Source organism: Talpa europaea (assembly GCF_964194135.1).
Source record: "Talpa europaea genome assembly, chromosome: 7".
NCBI lineage: Eukaryota > Metazoa > Chordata > Mammalia > Eulipotyphla > Talpidae > Talpa > Talpa europaea.
Genome location: NC_140074.1, coordinates 53,551,380 through 53,576,624, shown reverse-complemented (window position 1 = coordinate 53,576,624; position 25,245 = coordinate 53,551,380). Strand labels below are relative to the sequence as shown.

Here is a 25,245-nt window from a genome sequence, read left to right as displayed (position 1 = left end):
AAGGACTTAGGTGGACTGGCGTCGAGCCCAGCTCCTCTTGTGCTGTGTGTCCTGGGGCTGGTCATTTCAACTCTCTGAGCTTCTAATTCTGAGTCTGTAAAATGGGGATGGTAGGAACATTCAGTAACCTGAGATTATGTTTGTGAAGGTTTTAGGCTTTGCTGCTAGCTGGCAGGAGTTGAGAGCTACTGCTGTGGGCGGTCGGTCAGTGTGTTGTGTCTGGAGTGGTAGTGTTGGTCAGGCAGTTCCCAGTTAAATAAAATGTTGTGTGCTCGGGTGTCTTGCAGGAGAATCCACACATCCTTTTGTCTATTTTAGAGAATCTTTTGTCTGTTTTAGATGGAATCTTGGTGGGGTTGGGGCTCCTGGGCCAGTTTGTAGCAGGGTCTGCATAATCCCAGACAAACTGCATCCCTTGGTTCCCAACAGCACAATGCAGCACTTGGCCTGTGAGCCCTTCCTGACCCAACATTTTCTGCAAGAGGACTAGGTTAGAGGAGGCTGAACATGACATGGGGTGGGCCTTCATCAGCTCCCGGTTGGAGAAGGCGAGTGAGACTGAGTTTTACTGGAAAGCTTGGACAAAGAGACCACCCAGCCTCTGTGCTCGCTGAAGCCCCATTTTGAGGCTTTGGGGAGTGCATCTGCCAGTTCCTGCGCCCGTCACAAGCAGGGCTGCCTGCAGTGACATCTCCATCTGCTGCTATTTAGGAGAAGGGATCCGGGAAAAGGCTTTTCCAACCCGGGAGGCAGTGGTGGAGGATGTGCCCGGCAGGGCCGAGACTGGGCAGTGGGGTCTGAAGCTTGGTTGTCATGTCAGCAGATTGGCCTGAAATAGCCAGGGCCAGGTCCCCTTCGGGTGCCTGTCACGTGCACACCACCCGCAGCTCCCATGACAGAGCTGGGGCTGGACCAGGCTTTCAGAGGAACAAGAGCAGAAGGACTTGGGAATAGATCTGAGGCTGGCCCTGTTCTGGGGTCTCTGTTACTGTTTAACGTGAAGCTGGGACTGCATGTTGGGGCCAGTGGGTACTGAGGCTAGCCCACCAAAAGCTGACATTTATTGGGCATTCACTAGGTGCTCGGTGCCCTTCCTAGCTCTTGGAATTAACTCATTCATCCTTTGCAACAACGGTGTGCTGTGCACTGTTAGGACCCCTGTGCAGGAGAGGAAACATGCATGGGGAGGCTACAGAATCAGGCCAAGGTCAGCCGTGGCACCTGGCATTAGAGTACGACCCTTGGCCATGATGCTACAGAGACACGGGACATAGCCTGGTCCACACTCCAGAACCACACTCTAGGGGCTGCCCTCAACCAGCCCACCCCTGAGGGGCCAGGTTAGCATAGAAAGGGGAACTCCCTCCAAGAGAAAGCAAGATGCTCAGGTGACTGTGGCTTGGCCACTGTGGCAGGCCCCTGAGGAGCTGGGGAGCCTGGCGCTGGGTGAGGGGGCCTAGGTCTGAGGCAGGAGGGTGTCCCCCAGCTCACTCAGTGTGCCGAGTGCCCTGCGAGCTGGACATGGAGGCCTCTATCTCCTGACAGCCAGGAGTCTGCCCTCCAGACAAGAGTCCATTTTGTGCTTCTGTGTACTCATTATTTGGTTCCATTCTGATTTTTCTTTAGTTTCTCTGCATGGTATCATTTAAAAAAAAAAAAATACTGGGTCTCCCACGTGGCACAGTAGGTTGAGTGCAACGCTGTGAAGCTGTCTACAGCCTCTGCAGTGCGGGTTCAATTCCCAGCTGGCCACACAGTGCGGCAGACCTCTCCTGCCTCACCTGCTGCTCCCCTCAGCAGTCCTTTCGGTCCATTTGCCTGTTCTGCTCCCTTCTCTGTCTCTGGTGAATCCTCTCACCCTCCCGTGCCTTTGGCTTGTACCCCAGCTATAGTATAAATAAAAAATAAATCTTTAAAAATATGCTTTTCTGGCCTGGCAGGAAGCAAAGATTTAGGTTCTCTCTGCAAACCCAGCATCAGAGAAAAGTGAGGAATGGGTTTCTCTCCCACTTTACAGAATAGGAATCTGAGATCCAGGGAGACCCAGACACCTGTCCTGGATATTTGATGATTACCCATCTACTCTCCACCCCCCAAATTGTGGTAAAATATACATAACATGAAATTTACCATTCTAGCCATTTTTAAGTGTCCAGCTCAGTGGGACTAAATGCACACCTGTTGTCATCTTCCCAAATGGAAACTCTAAACCATTAACACTAAATCCCTATTTCCTACCCCCACCCCTGACAGCCCCCGCTACTTGCTGTTTCTATGAATTTGACTCTTCTAGGCACCCCTCTACTGGAATCACACAATATGCATTCTTTTTGGTCTACTTTATTTCACTTCCTGATAATTTTTTTTTTAAATTCCTTGAAAAACTGCATTCCAATAAATTTCAAGGCTCAGGAAGGATCCGTTATACCTAAAAGAAAACTAAGTAACAATTTCACAACATGGTTTCTACTCAGGGATAAAATAATCATAATTTTTTCTGCATGAAATGAGTAAACCCTGAAAACTCCTCCATTGTAGTTTATGAGGGTGACTTCTCTTTGCTTTCCACCTGGGAAAGGCTTAGGAGGCCATGACAGGTGTTTATGCAGCAGAATCCTGGGGAAGGGCTGGTGTGGCGGCCACAGGTAGTGCAGAGGCATCTGTGTCAGGGTGGGGGTCCCCTCACTGTTAGAATCTGGACCCAGTTTTGAGGAGTGGTTTTGACAGGACCCGTTCTAGGGCGTTCAAAATACCATCTTAGGAAACCTCCCAGTGCCTTGGAGTTTGGAGAACCCAGAGGCCATCAGGGCCAGATCTTGGAGCTCAGAGATAAGAAGAGTCCAGCTCAAGGTCACCCAGCAAGCAATGAACAAACTGGAGCCCAGGTCTTCCCAGCCCTGGGCAGGCTCTGCCCTCAAGCCTGAGTGCGGAGAGCAGCGAGGCTCTCCTGCCCAGCCTGGTGTCTGCCACGTGAGCAAGGGAAGTGCATGAGACCTGTTCTGTATGAAGTGAAGGAGGGTTCTGAGCTGCCCAGGGGTCCCCAGTTTGGAGTTGGCAGAAGACGGGGGTGGGGCATGACTCCTGGTCCAGGCAGAGAGACTCTTGATATCCTGGGTCCTGGGCCACAGCCCCTTCCTCCAGCCCAGCAGCTCTCACTTGAACTCCCATCACCTCCAGAGTTCTGCACCTGGCAGCTCACAATAGCTTGGGGGTGAGGCCATCTGCGGGGGAGGGTTCTCCATTTGGAGCGGCTGTGTTCTTTGGCAAGGCATGGGTGCTTCAGGAGTTGGGTGGGGAACTTCCCCCAATCCTGAGGTTCTTAGTTGCTTTGGCCTTCGTAGAACACTGGCAGTGGTGGTGGCGTAACGGTGGTCATGACTGCTATCCCGACTCCCCATGCGGCTCTCCAGGGTCTGCCTTCCACTGCCTCCTCACCTGACTATCCTCCCTTGCTCTGCTCTGCAAACCCCTTGCCCTTCCCTACATACCGCATGCTCTCTGGGTGTCGATCATTGCCTAAAGAGAATTGGGAGTGTCTAGTTCACCCTCTCACCACCCCACCCCATATAACCTGTCTCCCGACTTCATCATTCCCTTTAGCACTTATCACCATCGGACACATTTTACTTATCCATTCACAATCTTCCATTTACTAACATTTTGCTTATCCTACTTATTTATTCTCTCTTTCCCTCATTTAAATGAAAGCTCTCTGAGGGTGGGGTTTTGTTCCCTGTTGTTTCCCTAGCACTTAGCATAATGCCTTAGATATGGTCTTAATAAATTTTTATGCAATGAATAAAAAACTTAATGAACGAATGTCCTTACTGTGGGCCTCCCTCCACCACTCCTTCTCCCTCTGGTGAGTTCTTATGTATCAATATTCAGCATAGAAGTGCTTCCTCCTGCAGGAAGCCTACACTGATTGCTGATCCTGGGCCTGTTCTATGATATGCCTTCCCCTCCCATGGGATTCCCCTAGTCTGGAGTTTGTTGAGGGTGGACTCTGCCTTGTGTCCTTCTATTTGCCCAAAGCTTGGCATAGAACTTGGCTCACAGGTCATGCTTGGTAAATGCCTGGTGCATCAAACTGAGTAAGCTGCATTCACACTTAACCAAAGGCTCTCAGGCACCTGTCCCACGTGGCCCTGTAAGTGCCCTGTAAGGGGTTAGTCTTCCTAGATTTCTTTTTTTTTTTTCCTGTTTTAAAAAAAGGGAGGTTCAAGAATATGATCCCTCTCCCACTTGGGGTTGACCTCATGTGTCTGTATCTCCCTCTGGCCTTCCAGAGGCTGAGACTCTTGGACCTTTGTGTCCCTCTGGTTTAGGGGTCCTACAAAGGGGTTTCCTTGGGTTCCTCAGGGTGGACCAGATTCCTAAGTGCACTGCTCCCCAACTCTGCCCCAAAAGCTGCAGGAACCTTCCCTGGGTACTACCATTCAAAAGGATTTCTTTTCCTGGAGCCTCTGCACCCCCCTCAGCACTTCATGGCATCTGGTTCCTGGTCTCTCCTGCTAGGCTTCCAGCTGGAGCCCTCTGCCCCCTTTTCTACGCGGTGGGGGGAAGCTTCACATCCTTCAGAGTCTGGGAGCAGCCCAGGTATTGCAGTCTGGGTGGGCAGAGCTGAGATGGGCTTGAGGCCCACTCAGCAACACCTCAGTAATGGAGGGCAGGCAGTGGCAAGAATCCGGACCTAGAAATAGCAATCTGGGAGGGTGAGTTAGGAATCAGACTTGCAGGCGTTGAGGTAGGGGCACAGCTAGGCCCAAGCTGCCCATGCACTAGCACCCCTGCGGTCTGCTTCCAAGGGCGGTTGACATTGTGTTCGTGGGTCCAGGAAGCCTTGGGCATGGGCGCTGGGGAAGCAGGCCCAGGGCGCTGCAGTGCTCAGGAAGTCATATCTTGAAAGGACCTGTGAGAACAGGTGCCTGCAGCCATTCAGGCTGCAGAGAGGTAGAAGGATTAGTGACAGCACTGAGGAATTAGAAAGTGCCTTGAGCAGAGTCCCTGCTTGCGGTGATGTGTGACAGCAGTCCAACCCTCATCCATCAGATGGGGGAGTGGCCACCTCATCCACAGCTGGAGGACAAATGCGCCAGGTAATTAACTCCAGTTGTGCCCCTGCTGCTGGAGGGCGGCCCACCTGAGTAATGAGTGTGTCTGCACTCAGCATTGTAAGCCCATCTCCTGCAGCACCCTTCGCCCTGAGAAGGAGCCCAGGAGTATGTGAGTGTGGGCAGGCTCTGGGTGAGGCCACCCACCTCTGGGGGAGCCACAGGGACAGCTCTGGCCCATGTGCCAGGAAGGACTGTCAGTGTGGCTCCCCAGGGCAGGTCAGTGGAGAAGGGAGCCAGCCAGCGGCTCACCTGCCTCAAGTTCAGCGTTGCTGGACTTGGTAGTGTCCCCAGGGCCTTGCACCCCTGCTGGCTTCCCTACCTCAGATCCTGGTGGCCAAGGCTAGTAGGACCGCTGGAGGAATCTGGGACTTTCTTCTCCCTCTGAGGTTTCCCATCCTCTCATTCCCACTGACTACACCCTTCTGCTCCTTTTGCTGCCCTGTCTCTGGCTCCTTCCATCTCAGCTGGAGACTTGCGCCGGCCTCTCCCCATCTCTTCCCTGGCCGCTCCTCTAATAATGTCCTTCAAGTGGCGGCCAGGCCTGTCTTCTCATTTTGGTTCTGATGATGCCATTATCAGATTTAAGCCCTTTAAAGAACTCCTCAGGGCTTAATAGGTACACAGATTTTCTGTTTGGAGTGATGAAAAAGTTCTGGAAATAGATAGTGGGGCTGGTTATACAACATTGTGGGTGCATTTAATGCCACTGAATTGTGCGCTGAAAAATGTTTAAAATGGTAAAAGCAAACCAAAAATACCCCAGGGTCCCAATAATTGGGTGCAATCCCTTAAACTGTTGCTCAGGACGCCTAAAGGCTGCCTCAGCCTTCCTCTCCTATCCTGCCTTTTATCTCTCCCATTCACCCACTGAGTGCTCAACCCACAGAACCATTTCACTTGCTGTTCCCCGACTCACCCCCACTTGTCCTGTCTCCTCATGGAATTTCAGGATCAGAATCTATTCTTCAGTGAGTGAGATCATCCTTTCTACAATATCCTTCTGCCTGAACACCCACCGTGGCAGGCAAGCCACTGCTTTACAAGGCTTTTACCCCATCTCTAGACATCTTGGATTATAGGAGACGTGGCGAAGGTTTCCTGTGTGTTGGTTTGGGTTTGCATCTTGGCTTTGTGACTTACCAGTCATGTGACCTGGAACTTACCAGTTGAGCTCCCTGAACCTCTGTTTTCCCCTGCCTGCGTTACATGAGGGGTAATAATGGTATCCCTCTAATAAGACGTTGAAATACTACATGAGATACATTATGAAGAGCAAATGAGATAATGCATGTGAAGAATGGAGCATAGTGCCTGGCACTTAAGTCAGTAACAAAAATAAGTTAGCTTGATATGTATAAGTGGAACAAAAGTCTTGCCCTAACACAGACTGTTAGGGCAGGAGGGGATCTGAGAGACCAACTACAGCAGTCAGTTTTGCAGGTCCCTGGCGCCCCCTGCCCTTCTCCTGCTGGCCACGTTGTTCCCTGGGCCCCTGATACTTGGGTGGGGACACATATGCCCAATGAGTTCCATTTAACTGCTGTGTTGGGCCAGAGTTTCATTTTCTTCTCCCTTGGTAGCTGGTGGCATTCAGGATGGCAATAGTTCCCTCAGCTGGGCCCTGTGAGGACTATGGTGTCATACGCAAATCCCCCTAGCTGAGAGAGAAATCAACCTATCTGGGGTGACTCATTGAGATTTAGGGGTTGTTTGTTGCCACAGCATTGCCAAATCTCCCTTGACTAATGTATGCAGTAACTCAACCCTCTGCCTTCCCTTGAAGCCAGGTGAGGAGGCCACAGGGCAAAGCGGGGGCCACCTGGACCCTCCTCAGGTGCATCCTGTGCCTAGGACAGCTGGGCCTGCTCTCTCCTTGCTTTTCCCTCATTAGCCATCTCCACCCCCAAGACCCCACGAAGGAGACTGGTGATGCCGTGCACCGGACACAACCAGGTCCCAGAGCTTTGGTAGACGGCCCATCGGGGTGAGCACCTCTGTGGACACACCTGCTTCCTGGGGGCAGGGGCCAGGATGCTCATCAAGCCTCGCCCTGGGCTGTTGCCCCCACCTCCTGGCTGACGACCTTCTTCCTTGTCGGCCTTTCTCCCCACCAGCAGCTTGATGCTTCCATGTGAAACACAGCTTCCAGCTAGCGCTTTCCTGATTAAGATTCTGCAGTGAGTCCTGCGTTCTAAAGGAAGAAACTGCACCTTGCTTGGCCTTCCAGGTTCCCCAGGTGCTGGCTTAAGCCAGTCTGACTCCACCCATCCTTTTTCTACCCAGTGCTCCTACCACAGAGGCCACACCCCAAGTCTGCCATGGGCCCTGCACTTCCTCACCCGCAGCTCGTGCCAGCCTGGTGTGCCCTCCCACCTCCTCGGTCTCTTCCTCGTCTTTCAAGTCTCAGCTCGAATGCCACCTCCTCTGGGAAGTCTTTGCAGAATAGCTCAGGGTGGTGTGAACAGTCCTTCCTTTGTGCGTGGCTGTGTCTCCACTGCGGTTCCCACTCGCAATCTGCCTGTTGTTATGGCGTTGGTTGGAATCTCCTCTGCCCCACTGAAGAGAGCGCTCCCTGATGGCCCAGACTGTGCGTGGCCTTCCCTTTGCCCCAGCACCTCCCAACGATCAGCTTAGTCTGTCCCCATGAGTGTGAATGGTGTGAGCGAGGGCGCTGTGACTCCTGATCCATCCCACTGCACAGCACAATTTGCTAAATTATTTCTGTAATTCATCTCTGGATTTTGAATCCCGCGAGGGCAGGGACAGTGTTTACAGACCCCTTGCCTCACCCGGACCCCCAGCAATCCTGAGCTAGCAGCCCTCAGAAGAGCACGTGGCAGAAGCCTGTGCGGAGCAGAGTGGCGGGGCAGGTGGCACTTAGCCAGAGCGCCAGCCCTCTTCAGTGGGTAACCTGGGCCCTGCTCTCCAGGGACAGGGCTGACAACTTGTGATATTTGCGCAAACCTGCAGGAAAGAGCACCTACCGCCCCGATAGGCAACTTGGGTACACTTGGTGTTTGTGACCCTGACTTTTAAAAATGTCACACCTGCATATGCCGGGGACTTATTGACAGCTAATTAGGAAACGCAGTTTGTATCTCCCAGTCTTTGAAAAACATTTTGTAAATTGGGTAATTGGCTTTACCAGCACAGAGGAGGGATATGCGCTGCAGCTCCATCACCCACAAATCACGAGACTCCAGCGGCCAGAGTTCCCAGGGACAGCTCCAGGGAAAATACAGAGATGCCAGTTTTCTCAGAATCGAGGAGGGACGATCTGGCTCTCTGGAGACTTTTAGAAGCAGATGGTCTGTCCATCACCCCAGGATAGGGGTGTGAAAAATGCAAGGTGGCTGGAGTTAATCAGCTCTTTGGGACAGATCTACAGATATGACTACTTTTATTTCAGGCTGTATCCACCAACAGAGATGGCATCTGCCATGCAGCAGTAATTTCATCCAGCCAGTGTGTCTCAGGCACTCGTGTAGGGGCAGCCCCTCGGCCGGGCACAGGGAGATGGAAGGGAAAAGAGCCCAGTGCAGCAAATCTGAGTGATAACCGGTTCTGTCCCTTAAATTCTGGTCTGGTGTCTGTGTCCTATATGAAAAAAAAAATTTTATGTATAATATTTTTTTCTGTCTTTTCAAATATTTTCAGCTCTTTTTAAACCCTTTCCCCTAGTAGTTTCTTGGGTGTGCTGATTTATTTCAAAATTCTTTTTTTTTTTTATAAAAAGATTTATTTATTTATTTATACAAGCACTGGGTACAGTCAGAAGCGCGGGAGGGTGAGAGAATTCGCCAGAGCGGGGAACAGAACAGACAGACTGATGAAGTACACTGCTGAGGGGAGCAGCGGGCGGCAGGAGAGGTCTGCGCACCATGTGGGACCCTCGCCCTGTGGCTGGGGATCAAACCGGCACTGCAGAGGCTGCAGGCAGCTTCGCAACCCAGAGCTCAACTGCTGCGCCACCAGGGAGGCCTTATTTCAAAATTCTTACAGCAGGCAAATGAGAATGTTCTCAGTGAACACGGGCATATGCTTTCACAGGCTACAGTGTTTTTTGCTCACATCACAGTCGAGTGCAGGTCAGAGGGGAGTTGATGGGTGCCCTGGGACGCATCTGCACGGAGGTAGAGATGCATGGGGAGGAATGCTGCGGGAGAAAAAGGGAAGAGCTGGCAAAGCTCCAGACTGCAGGGCAGATGTGAAACCTGTGAAAGACGAGGTAGACAGGGAGGGGTGGGCAGGAGGAGACCTAGACATCAATCTAGTTCTGAGAGTTTTGGCCAGACTAAGAGGCACAAAGATGGCCCAAGGCTGCATCTCATGCCAGCCAGGGATGGTGAGCATCCCTCCTGCTGCCATACTCAGTCAGGGGCTGGGTTCCCTGGGGAGAGTGGGCCATATCCTACAGGCTCTGCTCCCTGAGGCTGGCAGCTTGTGCGGCTGCCTGCCCTGGGACAGCTTGTCTTGATTGGTAATGCCCATCTAAGACAGCTACAGGAATTTGGGGTGGAGGAGATACCATCCCTCTTCTAGAGATGGAAGGAAAAGACCTTGGATGGTTTTCTAGATTGATCTTGGGCATTACACACTTTGCCTTTGCTCACATTCCTTTCCCAGAATGCAATGGTCATCCCTCAAGGGAGGCTGGGGAATACAGCGTTCCTGTGTGTCTCAGAAGAACACAGCACAGATTTCATGGAGCATGGACTCTGGATCCTGACTTCTGGGTTAGAATCCCGATTTTGCCCCTAAATTGCTGTGTAAAACTGTGCCAATGACACCTCTCTGACCCTGGGTTTCTTCATCTATTTAAATGTGGGTAATAATAGGACATGCTTCATGGGGTTGTTGTGAGGGTTAAGTGAATTGCTATGTGAAGAAATTAGAATTGTACCTGGTGCAAGTAAATGCTATGTGAGGGTTTGCTGTTTTATTATTATTGCTAGTCTCATTTCCAAATGTATTATATCAGTAAACATTTCTTGAGTATCTATGCTGTTCAAGGAATTTTTATATGTCACAGGGATTTACTTGTTTCCCAGAGTTCTTACTGGGTGCTCAGAAAATGTTTGAATGAATAAATTTCAGTGGAAAAACAATGTATTGTATATTTGATTCAGTTGGCCATGGTGCTGAGCTATTTTTTTAAACATGATTTAGCAATAATACATATAAAATTCTGTTCTTGGGCTCAGAAAGTCAACCACAGAAGAAGAGCAGAAAGGGGGAGACTTAAATGGCTGGGGAAGCATCTTGGGTGTGAAAGGTCTATCAGTTTAAAAATGACTTTCTGTCTTTATAAAAGCAGCATGTGCTTTAAAAAACTCAAGCAAAGCAAGTACATACCAATAAATAAATAAATAAATAAATAAATAAATAAATAAATAAATAAATAAATAAATAAAGAGGGGCCTCCCTGGTGGTGCAAGGGGCTAAGCACCACACTGTGAAGCAATCCGCAGCCTCTGCAGCACGAGTTCCATCCCCGGCCAGCCAGGGAGCAACCTACATGGCGTGGCAGACCTTTCCTGTCTCACCCACTGCTCCTCTCAGCAGTGTATTTTGTCAGTCTACCTGTTTTGTTCCCCACTCTGTCTCCGGTGAATCCTCTCACCCCCTGCATCTCTGACCTGTACCCCAACTCTTGCATGCATAAAGAAATAAATCTTAAAACAGAAACAAAAACAGAAACAAAAAAGTAAATATACTCAAAATTTAACCATTTTTAACCTTGGATTCCTCTCATTCTAGACAATCCTCTACGCAAATATTTAAGTAGAAAGATAAATAGAAATAATTGTGTCAAATGAGGCTATGGCATGCTACTTAAGACTGATGCTATGTTTTATTTATTTGAATGAAACAAGGAAATAAGGAAAAGTAGAGCAGAAGCAGTTGCTCAACATTAAACAATGCTGCCTTCACTACAGAAAATGTTTGTTTCTAAAATGTCTAAGGGTAATAACAGATTATGGAAAGCAGCAAGGTTAGAGTCCTGGCTTTTAAATGCCAGTTTTCAATTTTAGAAAGTATTGATTCAAGTCCTTCTATGGAAGGACTTTTTTCTTCCTCAAAAAGAGTCGTAGATATTTGTTGTTGTTGTTGTTGTTTTTACCAAGATTGGGCATGCTTATTTAATAGTTTTTATTGACAGAAAGTTCTGTATGCAGTAGGTGCCAAATGGAAGGACTGTAGTCTGAAACGACATTAACGGAAGTCTGTGTTAGGAATACAGAGAGATGATCATTTCATTCAGTTTAGTGTTGTAACTAGAGTACTCTGAATAAATCAGTAATGAAAAGACAGACAACCAAATAGAAAAATGGGGAAAGTCATCAGTCCAAAAGAGGAAACACAAACAGCCTATACACAGAAAAAGATAACTTGACCTTTTAGTAATCAGGAACATCCAAACTAAAATGACATATCAGAAACCCACAAATTTGGCAAAATCAAAGTTGGTAAAGATAGGGAGTAGTGAGATTTTTAAATACTGCTGGTGGGAGTGTAAATGGTTAAAAACCACTTTGAGAAAATGTGGGAAACCTTTAGCTAGTCCATGTCTAAGTTTATAACATAGAGAAGCCCTGCATGTGTGTGCCAGGAGACACATAAAGAAATGTTCAGCCATCTCGCTTACAGTAGCAACCAAACAAAACACTGGAAACAGCCTAAGATGTGTACCCCATTGAGATGGGAGTTAACAAATAAACTATGACATCATCATACAATGGAATACTATGCAGCCATGAAAATTAATGGACTTTAAGTATATTCAGTAACTAAAATGTCATGAACATTGTGAAACCATCAAGTCAAGTTTCAGACATAACATACAGAATTTGTCTTTTAAATGTATACATGCTTCAAAAATCCAATTAAATAACATTACATTTAAGGAACACTAGGGAACATAATGTTATTTAATTATTATAATTATTATATGTGTTAAATTATTTAACATATACATATCATTAAACAATAAAAGAATAGAAAGGAGAAGGAGGTATAAACATAAATCAAAATACAGAAGTTTTCCCCGGATGAAGGAGGAAGAGTTTGTGCAGGGTGGACATGCAAGGGCCTCAACATAAGCTGGGCTCTGGGCATACTCTATGTACATGTTACTATTCTTCATACTTATATGAGTGAAATATTTCATAATAACAACTTCTTATTTAACATTAAACAGTACTCTGAAGTGATACTGCCTAGTATTGGATCCTCACCCTTTATGACCTTAAACAAGTTATTTAACTTCTCTGAATCTCAGTCTCCTTCTCTGTAAAATGGAAATAGTAGTAGTCCCTTCCTTATAATACCATCATGAGGAATAAATAAGATAACTGATGCGAAGTTCTTAGTGCCGTGCCTAACACATAGAGAAGGTACATGTGTGTTGGCTTGTGTTACTTCTCTGTATGGGGCAGTTGGAGGTATTTGGGGGTGCACCCTAGAAATCCCTCTTCTCTGACAAGAAGGGGGGTTGAAACCACATCATATGGGGATTAGAGGAGCTCAGGGTAGTTTAGATGAAAGCATGTCTTGGAGTCAATCTCTAAAACGTGTAGAGATCCCAGGTCAGATATCTTAAGGAAGAACAGAGGAGGGTAATGATCTATGAGGACCCATGGCCCAACCTGGCTGCTTCCCATTTTTGTAAATAAAATTTTATTGAAATGTAGCCACGTTCATTCATTTATGTATTGTCTGTGGCTGCACTTGTGTTATAGAGAGTTGCGTTGTTGTAACAGAGACCATATGACCAACGATGCCTAAAATATTTATTGTCTGGCCCTTTACGGGAAATGTTTGCTGAACTTGCCTCTAGAATGAGAATTTAGAACAGAAAGTGCAAAAGAAGAGTGATTTCAAGACTGACAGAAGAACTATTCTCACGAATGTGAAGGAGTGAGCCCCCTGCCCCTGGAGGTGTGCAAGTAGATATGAGTGTCCCTGGAACAGGAGGCACAGATAAGGGCTTTAGTTCAGAGGAGGTTGGACAGGTTAGCTTTTAAATTCTCCTTCAATTTTGAAATTCTGTACAAAGTAATTCTCAGTTTCAAATTGGTTGTTATTAACTCTGACATTTTCTTGGCATTTTTACATTTTAACTCACTCTCAGCAACATTTTCTTTGAAATTTTAAGTCAAAAAAGTATTTTAATTCTTTAAAAATGAGATTTAAATGAAAATGGATTTTTTCCAGAGCCCCACTTTTTCATTTAAAAAAATTGATTTTCATGGTTTTTGGATCTATTCCCATTTGTAGGTGCTGAGTTTTAAGAGCCTCTCTGTGCCAATTATGATTTTTCTGTGACAAGTCCGTCCTTAGCGGGAAGGAGAAGCCATTGGAAATGAAACGGTGAAAGGGAGGCTGGAGGTTGCAGCCATGAGCCACTCTAGTTGTGGAGTGAAAGCAAGAGGACACACTCTGGACAGAGAGTGGAAGGGAGGGCAGGCGCTGTTGCTGAGAGCCTCCGGTGCCCCGCCTGTGTCCATGTGGCTGAGCTGCAGACTAGAGGCTGTGGACGGCCTGGAACTGCTGCCTGGAACATGCACTGTGATGGAATTACCTCCCTGTCTGTGGCCAGGCCCACCCTCAGAATATCCCCTGGTGGTGAGTGGGGGAGGGACAGGAGTTGCTAGTAGAGGGAGGTGGAGATAGGAGGAGAGCGTGATCCAGCTGCCTTCAACTTTCTTCCAGGTCGCAAGAGCCCACCTTAGAGAGACCCTGAGAGCAAGTCATCAAAAGCTCACAGACAACTTGCCATAAATAATTTCTCAAAATGATCATTTTGCCCAGTATCCAGTTCACTAAAAGCTGGTGGACAGTTGACTTCAATGGGGGGCTAGAAAAGCTTCCAGCATATCCCTGGCTCGTGCTGACATGGGTCTGAAGTTCACAAGAAAGGGATGTTAATGAACAATCTTTAGGGGAACGTCTCTAAGTACAGCATTTAGGAAGGACTGAAATGTGAAATGCTGTTGAAAATTGACTTTCACTGAGCTGGAAAGACTGTTCCTTGGGAAATGACCATGTGATGTGTCTGCAGAGAATTGCTCAGGAAGCTCTCACCCAGAGGGTGTCCCCATTGAGGGGGTGAATGGACCTTGGGTCATCAGGTACATTGCTGTGCGGTGGGCTAACTTCCAGTGAGATGTCTATAAACCTGTGTGCTCAAGAGTCAGGACCTCCAGGGTTATCTCTGTTTTGGTTTTTCAAGCACAGCTTGCTACTAGCAATGCAGTCCTCTTTCCAAATTAAGTATGATGTGGGACGTTGATGTTGTATGTAGAACAGATAATGGAGAACTGCTGCTTAAGTGAAGGTGAGGCGCCCAGACACGTCTTGCTGGCCCCCAAACTGTGCTGTTTGAAAACCTCCAGGCTAGTCCAGCCACAGAAGCTAATTCAGCTTGGTTAGTTTGCGAGTCTGTCTGTTGGGGCACTAATCACATCAGGTGGGAAGATACCATGTTAGAAATGAAAATAAATGCTATCTAGCACTTAAAATGGATAGCACTTAAAAACAGAAATGTCCAAGTGATTTTGTTATTCACTGCAGAAGTGCTTTTTTTAGGGGATCCAAGAAAGGATGTTTGGTGCCCACTAGAGTCTTTCTCCCCCCTCAGGTCAAAGGTGTTGACCAGGAGGAGGCCAGGGTTAGCAGCCAGCAAGGTGCAATTTCTTCCCTTTACGCACCTTCCTTTCACGGGGTGAGCTGAGCTCTCTAGATTGCTGACACTGCCTTGAACTGGGGACCTCCAAGCTTTCCCCCAATCCTGGCAGGACAGTGGACAAGCCCCTTCTCTCTAGCCTGTGTCTGCATCTGAACAAGAGGATGCAGGACTGGCCAGATCAGTGATGTCCATGCGTCTGAATTTCATACACCAGTAAACCTGAGAGAAATGGAGGGCCAGGAAGCATGGAACAGACTAGATTGGAAAACTTTTTGTTTTGCTGAATTAGGACATTAAAAACAAAACCCTCCTGTAATATTATAACAGGAGGGTTATAATATTCACTCACTGTAGTATTATAACAGAAAAACATTTCAATGCCATCCAAATCATAAAGGAACCTATCTAAAAATTAAGGTTAGTTCTTTATTATTATTATTTTTTTTTTACTTAGTGAAATACCCTTGTTTTACATCCTTGTCACTACTTTGATAGTAAAGGATTTCCCCCCTCAAGTGTAGTCCCCATTGCTCTCCCACCACTAAAGCCCTCAGAGTTCTCCACCACAGACCACTGTGCTCTCCCTGCCCCCCCTTTTCTCCATCCCCCTCTGGATGTCTCAGATCTATGGTCAGCTTTCAAGGGTTGGCTTTAATGTGTGACCCTTTTAGTTTCTCCCCATTCCACATGTAAGTGACACCATCCAGTATTTATCTTTCTCCTCCTGGCTAATTTTGCTTAGCATAATCCCTTCCAAAGGCTAGTTCTTTAAATGGAATACATTTAACTTTATGGAACCCTGACTGTCTCATTCTTATTTTTCTCACATTACTTCACTGTTTAGTTTGCCGTTGCTGCTGTAACAGGATACCAGAAATGTCAATCGACACCCCAATTTGTCTCACCATTCATGGGCCAGCAGTCCAGGCACCGGGTGGCTCTGGCTCCGAGGGTCCTCTTCTCAGGGTGTCACAGAGCCCATGCAGGGTGTCAGCTGGGAGGGGTCCTTCTCTGGAGGTTTGATTCATTCAGATTGTTAACAGAATCAGTTTCTTGCGATTGTAGGACTGAGAGCCTACAATCTCAGTCAATGGACTCTTCGATTCCACTCTACTACCAGTGATTAAAAAAAAAAAAGAAAAAAAAGAATACATCACCAAATAACTCTGCTTTTCAAGGCTTGTGGGATGACATTGGGCCATTTGGAAAATGCTTTGAAGTCAATTGATTAGTAACCTCAATTGCATCTGCTAAGTCCCTTTTGCCATGCAGCATAACATATCCAGAATGTAATATTCCCCTGGGGGAATATAATACCAAGTGTAATCGCCAAAATTCCGCACTCAACCTGGTGAACGCCAAGTCAGATAAACATATGTACACTTTGGAAGAGTCTTCCAGTTCAAATACTAGTTGCCAAAGAGTCTCCTATTCTTGAATTGACATATTCAGAAGTTGTGTATTTGTGAGAAGCTGGAATACCATTATTAATACTCTTACACTGATTAAATTCTGGGGAGATGTTTGCTAAACAAACAAATATTAATATGTTCATTGTTGCTAATACTATTTTAATATGACTTTGATTATAAATCCTGTGATACTGTGTTATCATTGTCATTAGCTACAGATTAGAAAACAAGCTAAAATTATAACAGGAATATATTAAAATGGGAAATGATTCAGTAAATCATAGTAGGAACACTTAAAACATGAACTGCTCTGTTATATATGCTTATGCTCCACTGAAGGTAGAAAGCGTGGCTTTTAATCAAGAACAGAGACAATTACTAGAGGGTCCCAAGCAACAGCTAGAACTTAATCCGCCTCCTCCTTTTTCTTCCTTTTCCTTCTTCCTTGTCTTCTTGCTCTCTTGGCAAAAAAATTAACTTGACCAGTTTTAAAATTAAATGTAAATTTACAAATGGTATTCTTTCTGGAATCTCCACTGGCTACAATGCAAACTCCCTGGCTTGGCTTTCAGAGTCCTCATGCCCCTTGCTTTCATCACTCAATCTCAAGCTCCCTTGCCAGAGTCCTTCCTGGCCTTCCCCAGGGCCCACAACCTGAGCACTGCCCACTACCTGACAGAGCCACTCTGTCCCTGCCTCTCCCAGATGGTGAGCTCTGTCTGAGGCCAGGCATGGGCTAGGTTTACATTTCTATCCCTGCCAGCACCCACAGTGGGTCAAACACAGAGTCTTTCAGAGAAAAGAAGAGTGAGCAACAAATCCTAACCCACTATGGTCCCACCTTCTGGCCAATTTGGGGAAGAGAAGGTGGGAGCAGAAGGACTGGGGAGGATATGATAATGAGAGAGGTAGAAGCAGAAAGAGAAGAGAGAAAGCAGATACGCGGACTCCTCCTGAGTCCTTCTGGAAGGACTGAGCTCTGGAGAGACAGCAATGAAAACAGTGACAGAATCTTGTGCCCAAGGGTTTGTGTTCCAGCTGAGAGGTCAATCAATATGTAGGCAAACAGAAAATTGACAAGATGATTTCAGATCATCTTAAGAACTATGTTAGGGCAATAAATAGGGTGGCATATTATAGAGTGACTGCGGGTGGGGACCATTTTGATAGGGGAACAGTGATGACTTCCTGGGGCGGTAACAGCTAAGCTGAAGCCTAAATGATAGGGGTGAGCCCTGCCAGGAACCAAGCGAGAATTCCTGCAAAGCAAACAGCAAGTGCAAAGGCCCAGAGGCAGGAAGGAAATTGCTTTCAATTTCAAGGAGCAAAAAAGGGACTAGTTCTTTGTGAGCAAGGAGGGGAGAGAAGGGTGAGCTGGTCAGTGTGGAGGCAGCTGTTTCTCATGGCTTTTTTTATCCATTATAATAAGAAGGTTAGGAATTTTATACCAACTCTGTAAATAAAACAGATTAGTTATTACATGAACATTTAGCCTAACAGAGTATTTTCTACATGTTCAGGGTCATTATTGAGGGTCACCTGACTGGGGGGAATATAAGCCCAAACATTTTATAATTCTCTAAACTTGGTAAGGTGGGTTGATTTTCAGTGATTTTCTCTTCTATCCCCAAAGATTATAGTCTAATTGTGCTAAAGAGCATTAATTTGTTGTGTATATCATTTTGTAATCTTATTTTTTCATTCACTATAGTAATCTCTATTTCACAAATTTACCTTTGAGGCCTACAGATCCATTTATTAATAGATTAAATAAAACCTTGACATGTAACCCTAGTAATTTTCATGAAAATGGTGTTTTTAACTTGATGAGAATTATATTCTGGTAGGAGTTTAGATTTTAAGTGCACACCAAGCAGGAGAGTGAAAAGGACTAATTTATGTTTGGCAAAGACCCCTCATACTGCTAAGCAGTGAAGGGGCTTCCCTCTGGCCGGAAGGGAAGCAGAAGCCCCGGCAGCAAGCAGTGGCTCTGTGCTGGGGACACACAACCACGAGGCTCTCAAGAGAGGTGGAGGTGGGAGGTGGGGAGTGAGCCCCCCTGGCTCCTGACATTGAAGTTTGTCCTCCTTCCACGTGGGGTGCCAGCACCTGTCCAGCGGGCTGTTTTCCTCTCTGGCACCTGAGCTCCTTGACAGCGCTTTGAGTGCTTTTGTTTCCTCCCCAGCCAGCCTGGGCTGAACACACACCCTAGTGTGTACTAAATGCATTCTCTTCAAATTCAGTTCTTCCTTTCCTCTTCTTCTTCTTCTTTTTTTTTTTAAGATTTATTTATTTTTATGCAAGAACCAGGGTACAGGCCAGAGGTGCGGGAGGGTGAGAGGATTCACCAGAGACAGAGTGGGGAGCAGAACAGGCAGACTGATGAAATACACTGCTGAGGGGAGCAGAAGGTGAGACAGGAGAGGTCTGCTGCGCCATGTGGGATTCTCGCTGGCCGGCCGGGATCAAACCCGCGCTGCAGAGACTGCGGACAGCTTCACAGTGCTGCGCTCAACCACCTGCGCCCCAGGGAGGCCCCTTCCTTTCCTCTTCTTGAGAGAACATTAGTTTAGACATTCTCTGAGTTTCAGTTGCCCAGATTCTCATGTCCGTGTCTGTGTACGCTGTGTTATGCTTATCGCCAAAAGCCCCCTGTCCACCCCTCACCATCCAACTGACCCCTTTTGCCCATCACCCAGCCCACTCCCCCCTGCCTTTCTGGCAACCACTGCTTTGTTCTTGTAGTCTAAGAGTCAGTTGTTGTTTTGTTCACTCACTTGTTTTATTTCTTTAGGTACCAGTGAGTGAAATCCTAGGGTGTTTGTCTTGCTCCATCTGACTTATTTCACTAAGTCTGTACAGACTGTAGGTCACCGTGTTGTTGCAAGTGGCAGATTTCTTCTTTTTCCTTAGAGCTGAGTAGACTCCTTGTGTATCTGCACCACTTCTTTATGCAGTTCTCTACCCGTGGGCACTCCAGCTCTTGGCTATTGTGAATAATGCTGGATGGACAAGGGGGAGGGTGCCACATTTCCTTTTTCAAATTGTGACAAAATATGTGTCCCATAAAATGTACCATTTCCACCATTTTGAAGGGTCCAGGTCAGTGACATTAAGTACGCACACACTACCGGTGACAACTTCTGGAGCATATTTATATTCCCAGACTGAACCTATGTCCCTTAAACAGCAACTCCAGTTCCTCCTTGCCAGCATCCTTCCCAAGGAATATTCTATTCCTGTGTCCATCAGCCTAACTGCTCTTGGTACCTCATATACGTACAATGGTGTCTCCTTAGTTGACTGATTTATTTCACTTAGCATAATATCTTCAAGATTCATCCACATTGATGCACATAGGAGTTTCCTCCCCCCTTTTAAGGCTGAGAAATATCCCATTGAATATCAATAACACCATTTGTTTATCTCTTCATCTCTTGATGGATATTTGGGGTGTTTCTACCTTTTGGCTATTGTGAATAATGAGCACAGGTACAATTATTCCTTTGAGTCCTGGGTTTCATTTCTTTTGAATCTCTACCGGAAGTGGACGCTGGATCATGCAGTAGGTCTCTTTAACTTTTGGGGAACCAAAGAACTGTTTGCATAGTGGCTGCACCATCTTACATGCCCAGCAAGCAATACCCTAGGGCTCCAATATCTCCACAACCTCACCAACAATTGTTATTTTCTGCTTTCTTGATAATCGCCATGCTAATGGTATGGATTCTTCTTCTTTTTAAAATAGAAATGACCAAAATACCTCACCCAGAGGTATTTTGCAATGCTTTTGTGATCTGAAAGGAGATAGCTGGGGAGCCACAGGCCTGAGATTTAGGGAGTCTGTAGAGAGTGGCGAGCTAGGATGGGAGGCTCCAAGGTCACGCTTTGCTTCACTTGCAGCACAGGCGCAGAGCTGGCCCCACAAACCCAGAAGTTTCCCATGGGGAAGATTTGTTTCTGTGAATCCACCATTGGGCTCTTGCCCCTGGGAAATCATTTCTAATTTGGACTTCTTTTTCTCTGTGTTGTTCCCCAGTGTGATAATGCGAAAGGATTGAAAGCCTTCTACGATGCAATAAAATACGGGCCGAACCACTTGATGGTGTTTGGAGGCGTCTGTCCATCTGTTACGTCCATCATCGCCGAGTCCCTCCAAGGCTGGAATCTGGTGCAGGTAAGGTCCGGCCCGCCTTCGGGGGGGCCTGTCTTTGTGGGCCACCAGTTTTTGCAGGAATGGTCCTTTATCATCATGATCCCTGAGTTGCCCAATCCAGATCACCCCCACTCTCTCCTGGATGGCTTCATAGCTTCTGCCTGTCCCCACCTTATGGCCTGGTCTCTTCTGGCCTGTCCTAGCACAGCCGCCACATGGAGAAGAGCCTCAACATACCACCCTGTGCTTGAAATCGTGCAGTGACTCCCTAGCCTCGCTTTCAGGACCATCAGTGTGCAGACTGTCTGTCCAGTGTCGTCTCCTGTCCCTGCCCCCCACTCCATGACACAGCTCCTCCAGACACTTAGCCTTAGCCTTTCCCTAGATGCACCTTGGACCTCCAGGTCTCCATGCTCTGTTCTACTGTTCCTTTCACCAGAGGGCCCTTTTTCTACTTCTACCAAATCTCCTTCTCGCACTGAAATCCTCTTGTCCACTCCGCTGCCTCTCTTCTTGGTTAACCCTTCCCTGGGGCTCTTGGCCAGCTGTTCACTCTTTACACTGGCAAATGTTAAATGCCATTGAGTGTCCCAGCTGTGAGTATACAGTCTTTTTTAGGTGACACTCACCAGTGTTAACTGTTACTTGGAATTGGAGAAAGGAGAGTGTAGAAAGATGTAACCATCGGGGCCAAATGGTGCTCCATGCACATGTTTTACTTTTATCTGTCCATCCATCCTCCCACCTGCCCATCCATCCATCCATCCATCCATCCACCCACCCATCCATCCATCAATCCATTCATCTACCCACCCACCAATCCATTCATTTTCCATGCTCCATCCATCTAACAAATATAATCGGCAAACTACCATATGCCTGGAATTTTGGTAAATATTGGGGATGTATTAATAGCATTGAACATGATAGACATAATCTCTATCCTCTTGGAGCTTACATTCTAGGAGGGAGGCAGGCAATAAGCAAGTATGCAATTAAGTAGTGATACTAAGAGTGAACACTGTATGATATATGTAAGGCTTACTGTATAGCAGGTACTGTTCGAGCACTTATATGCATTAACTCATTTAATCCTTATAACTGCTCCATGTTGGAGATGCTGTTATCCCCATTTTATAGGTAAGGAAGCTGAGGCCAAATAACTTGCTTAAGGATCCACAGCTCTTAGGTGCTAGAATAAGGATTTAAACTTAGGCAGTCTAGCCCTTGAAATAAAGCTGTGGGCTACAACAGAAATAAATATGATGGTAGGATATAGTGACTGCTTTGTAGTCAAGAAAGTCCTCTTGGAGGAGGTGATATTTGAGCTACGCCCTGAAGGAGCTGGTTGGGTGGATGGAATAGCAAATGCAGACAGTCTGTGGTAGGAAAGAACGTGGCATGTTCACAGAATAGAAAAGAGGGCAGTGGGACTTGAAGGGGTGGGTAGAGGGTCAGGCTGGTGAGAGTGAGAATGAAGAGGTAGGCAAGAGCAGACGATAGGGAGGGGTTTGGTCTAATGCCACTGGCATCAACCCTGCATGCATGAGGAGGTGGGGGCAGAGCCCCAAGTTCACTGCCAGGAGGGGAGGCGGGAACCCGCTATGGCAGAGGTGTGCTGAGGGAGGGGTGCGGTCTTGGGGGAAGGCCACCCACCCAATCAGGGATCATGGAGAGCTTCTCAGAGGAGGTGATACAGAGGTGGCTTTGAAGGAGGATTAGGCATTGGACAGCTGGAGACGCGGAGGAGAGCACTGCTGGCAGAGGAACTGGGTGTGTAAAGCAGGAGGTGGGAAAGTATGTGGGCTCGGGGAGCAGTGAGTCACTCAAGGTGGCCGGAGCAGGCCACGCTGCCTGTGGGTGGATGCAACAGGAGATGAGGCCAGAAAAGCTACTCTGCGTGCTATGGAGCAAACTGAACCACACAGCTGGGAGCCAGCACTGCTCAGGGAGCAGGGATGGGAGCCTGATGTCAAACCCTGACATCATGAGACCTGGGGCCAGTCACTGAGCTGCTCTGCACTTGGGCTTCCCTTCCCCAATGTCCAGGGGCACATACCATGCCCTCCCCGCCAGGGCCAGCGCTGTCACTCTGAACCTCAGTCCCTCATCTATAAAATCAGGGTAGGAAGAGGACTGATTTCACAGGTTGCTGTGTGGATCAAACAATTAAAAAGTAATTAGAACTATGCCCCCTACATCCTAAGCACTAAGTGTTCCTTGTCTTTTTGGTATTGTCACCCCTGCTACTTCACATTCTTGGCCTTCTCTGCAACACGGTTCCCACCACCTAGAACACCCCATTTGCCCCATGTCCAGTGTGTCAAGTCTTACCCATTCTAAGAGATGCAGCTTCAATGCTGCTTCTTTGAGAAGCCTCTGCAGATGTGGGGGCTTCGTTAGTTGGCTGTGAGCTCCATGGGGACAGACCCTGGTCCTGAGTTTCTCCTGCTTCCCTGGTGCCTAACTCGTCACAGACTTCACTAGATGTCTGCTGAATGTTGAGGGGATGGTGGGGTGGAAGGGCCTGCAGATGGACTTTCTGACCAGAGATGAGCCATGCTCCCTGGGGAATCCCTACCCAGAGAGGAACCCAGGGAGCTTACTGACCCTCTTACAGCTTCAGTAGAATTGTCTGGAATTCTTTGAAAAGATACAGAAGTCAGCACAATGCTAGAACATCCTGACTTGCCAACCAGAGCTTCCTGCACTCGTCATGAGCAGGACAGTCTGCAGCCTAGAGGATCTGATAAGATAGGGAACTGGGTTAGGAGGGGGGTTGTATTAGTTATTAATTGCTGCCTAACAAATCACCCCAAAATGTAGCCACTTAAGACAATAATCATTTATTACTTCATTTTTCCTATGGTCAGAATTTGTAACCTGCAGGATGGATTGTGTCTGCTCCATGATGCCTATGGTCAGTCAGAAGATTCGAAGGCCGGAGGCTGGCCTTGACTGACTGGTGCTGGAAGGTCTGCTCTCTAGATGTCTCCCTTACCTATCTGGGACTTGGCCCCTTTCCCTGTGAGTCTTTCCGTAGGGCTGTTCAAATGTCTTCATGGCAGTTGGCTCCCCTCAAAGTGAGTCACATCAGAGACAAAGACAGAGGTGGCAAAGTCTTCTAGGACCTAGCTTCAGAAATTGCATGCCATCTTTTCTGTTGTATATTCAGTTAGCATACAAATTAGTTCTTCGTAGTGTGAGAAAGAGAACTACACAAACTGTGGCGGAAGATGACTGTCGTGGAGGCTGGCTACCAGAGGGTCTAACATCCAGGAGGAAAACAGGATTCAAGTTGCCCAGCAAGGGAAACTTGATATAAATCCCTTCTCTGCCTTGTACAACTCCTATTCATTCTTCAAAACCCTGCATCAATAACACTTCCTCTGTAATGCTTTCCCTGCACCTTTTCACTTTTTGTGCCTCCTATCCTTAGTCCCCAAAGTAAATCAAGTATTCTTTCCGAACATGCCTTCTCATTGGGGGCTATATTCCCCCAAGGGGGTTAAAATATTACTATGTATATCTTATATAAAGCAGAGATATATATGCAGTATATAGTGCATCTGTGGTATTAAAAGTTCACGAGTGGGTGGTATTTGGGAAAAATGTCCACATTTTCTTAGGAGAGTGATAGAAAGTAAAAAGAAGGTGGAGAACATAGTTCTACATCACTTCTATGTTGTGTATGGTATTCTGTTACTATCACATTTTGTGGAAAATCATTTCTTCTATATCTCGGTCTTTTCTGCTAGACGAGCAACTTCTTGGTGGCAGGGCCCCTGTTTTCTTCATCTCCTAGTTCCCAGTGCCTAGCACGGGGTCTGGCACACAGTAGGTCCTCAGTGAGTGCTGAACTGAACGAAGCACAGGGAATCCACTGGGGAAACCTGAAAACCTCCATGGCAGTTTCTCATAATGTGGACTTGACCATGTGGAGAGACAGAGGATTGTGAGAGAAAATGCAGGATCCCTCTGCATTGCTGACAGCCCCTTGGGGGTGACACATGAGCACATCTACCCCTGCGGGGGGCATGTGCTACCAGGCAAGGCCAGATCAAGGGCTGTTGCTGTGCAAGGGTTGGGGAGGGATGCTGAAGAGCTGGGAACTGGACGACGCCCAGGATGAGCCCAGGGGAGCAGATTCCTCTGTCTGTGGAACTAAGCAAGGGGGCCCAAAACGGAGATTTGGACCCTAATGGGGAGCAGTCTTGGTGCCTGATTTCTGCCTCCCCCCACTCTCAGGGAACACAGCCCCATTGGTTTAGGGTCACATTCAGGGGACTTCCCCCTTCTCCTTGTGAGCTTGCTCGCAGAGATGGGAGATGAGTGGGTCTGCAGTCACCCAAGGAATTTGATGAATCCCTTAACTTATTCAAAACTGGGCTCCGAGACAGAGTTTGCAAATGGGAAAATGCATGTAATTTGTATAATTGAAAAGGAGCTCTGACTGCCCTTTAGGGGAACAATGCTTGCTGGACAGAGACCGTCTGGAATGTGTAATCAGTTGTTTCTGTTTCCTGGTGCTACAAAAATAGGGATTCGAGAAACAGAGGGTGAAAATTCACCCTGGTGCAGAAATCGGTTAAATTTAACTTTTGCCTTTTGCTGGGCTTCTTGATTCATAGTTGCTGCGTGGAGAGGCTAATATTGTTTAAGTCGTGATGTGAGTCAGTCGCCGGCACTTCAGCTCCTCCAACTACATGCAAGGACCTTACAGTGTCCAGGATTGGCCAGGCAGGCACTGCCCATCTCCAGCCCGGTCCCACCAGCCCAGGGGCGAGACCTCAGGTCTGGGCTTCACACTGGAAGGGACCAGCAGGGCATAACCTGGGAGAAGTCTGGAGAAGGTCAAAGTCTGACGCT

At 47.3% G+C, this 25,245-nt stretch overlaps 1 protein-coding gene across 1 annotated transcript in view; it reads left to right on the top strand.

Annotated features, from left to right (window-relative positions):
* The window catches only part of GABBR2 (gamma-aminobutyric acid type B receptor subunit 2), a gene marked incomplete at both ends in the record, with an annotated part of 333,143 nt that overhangs the window by 85,599 nt on the left and 222,299 nt on the right, over positions 1–25,245 (top strand). Inside the window, one exon of the mRNA XM_084237329.1 lies at positions 20,260–20,397. Coding sequence (XP_084093455.1) covers positions 20,260–20,397 — 138 coding nt within the window. The remainder of the gene's footprint in view (positions 1–20,259; positions 20,398–25,245) is intronic.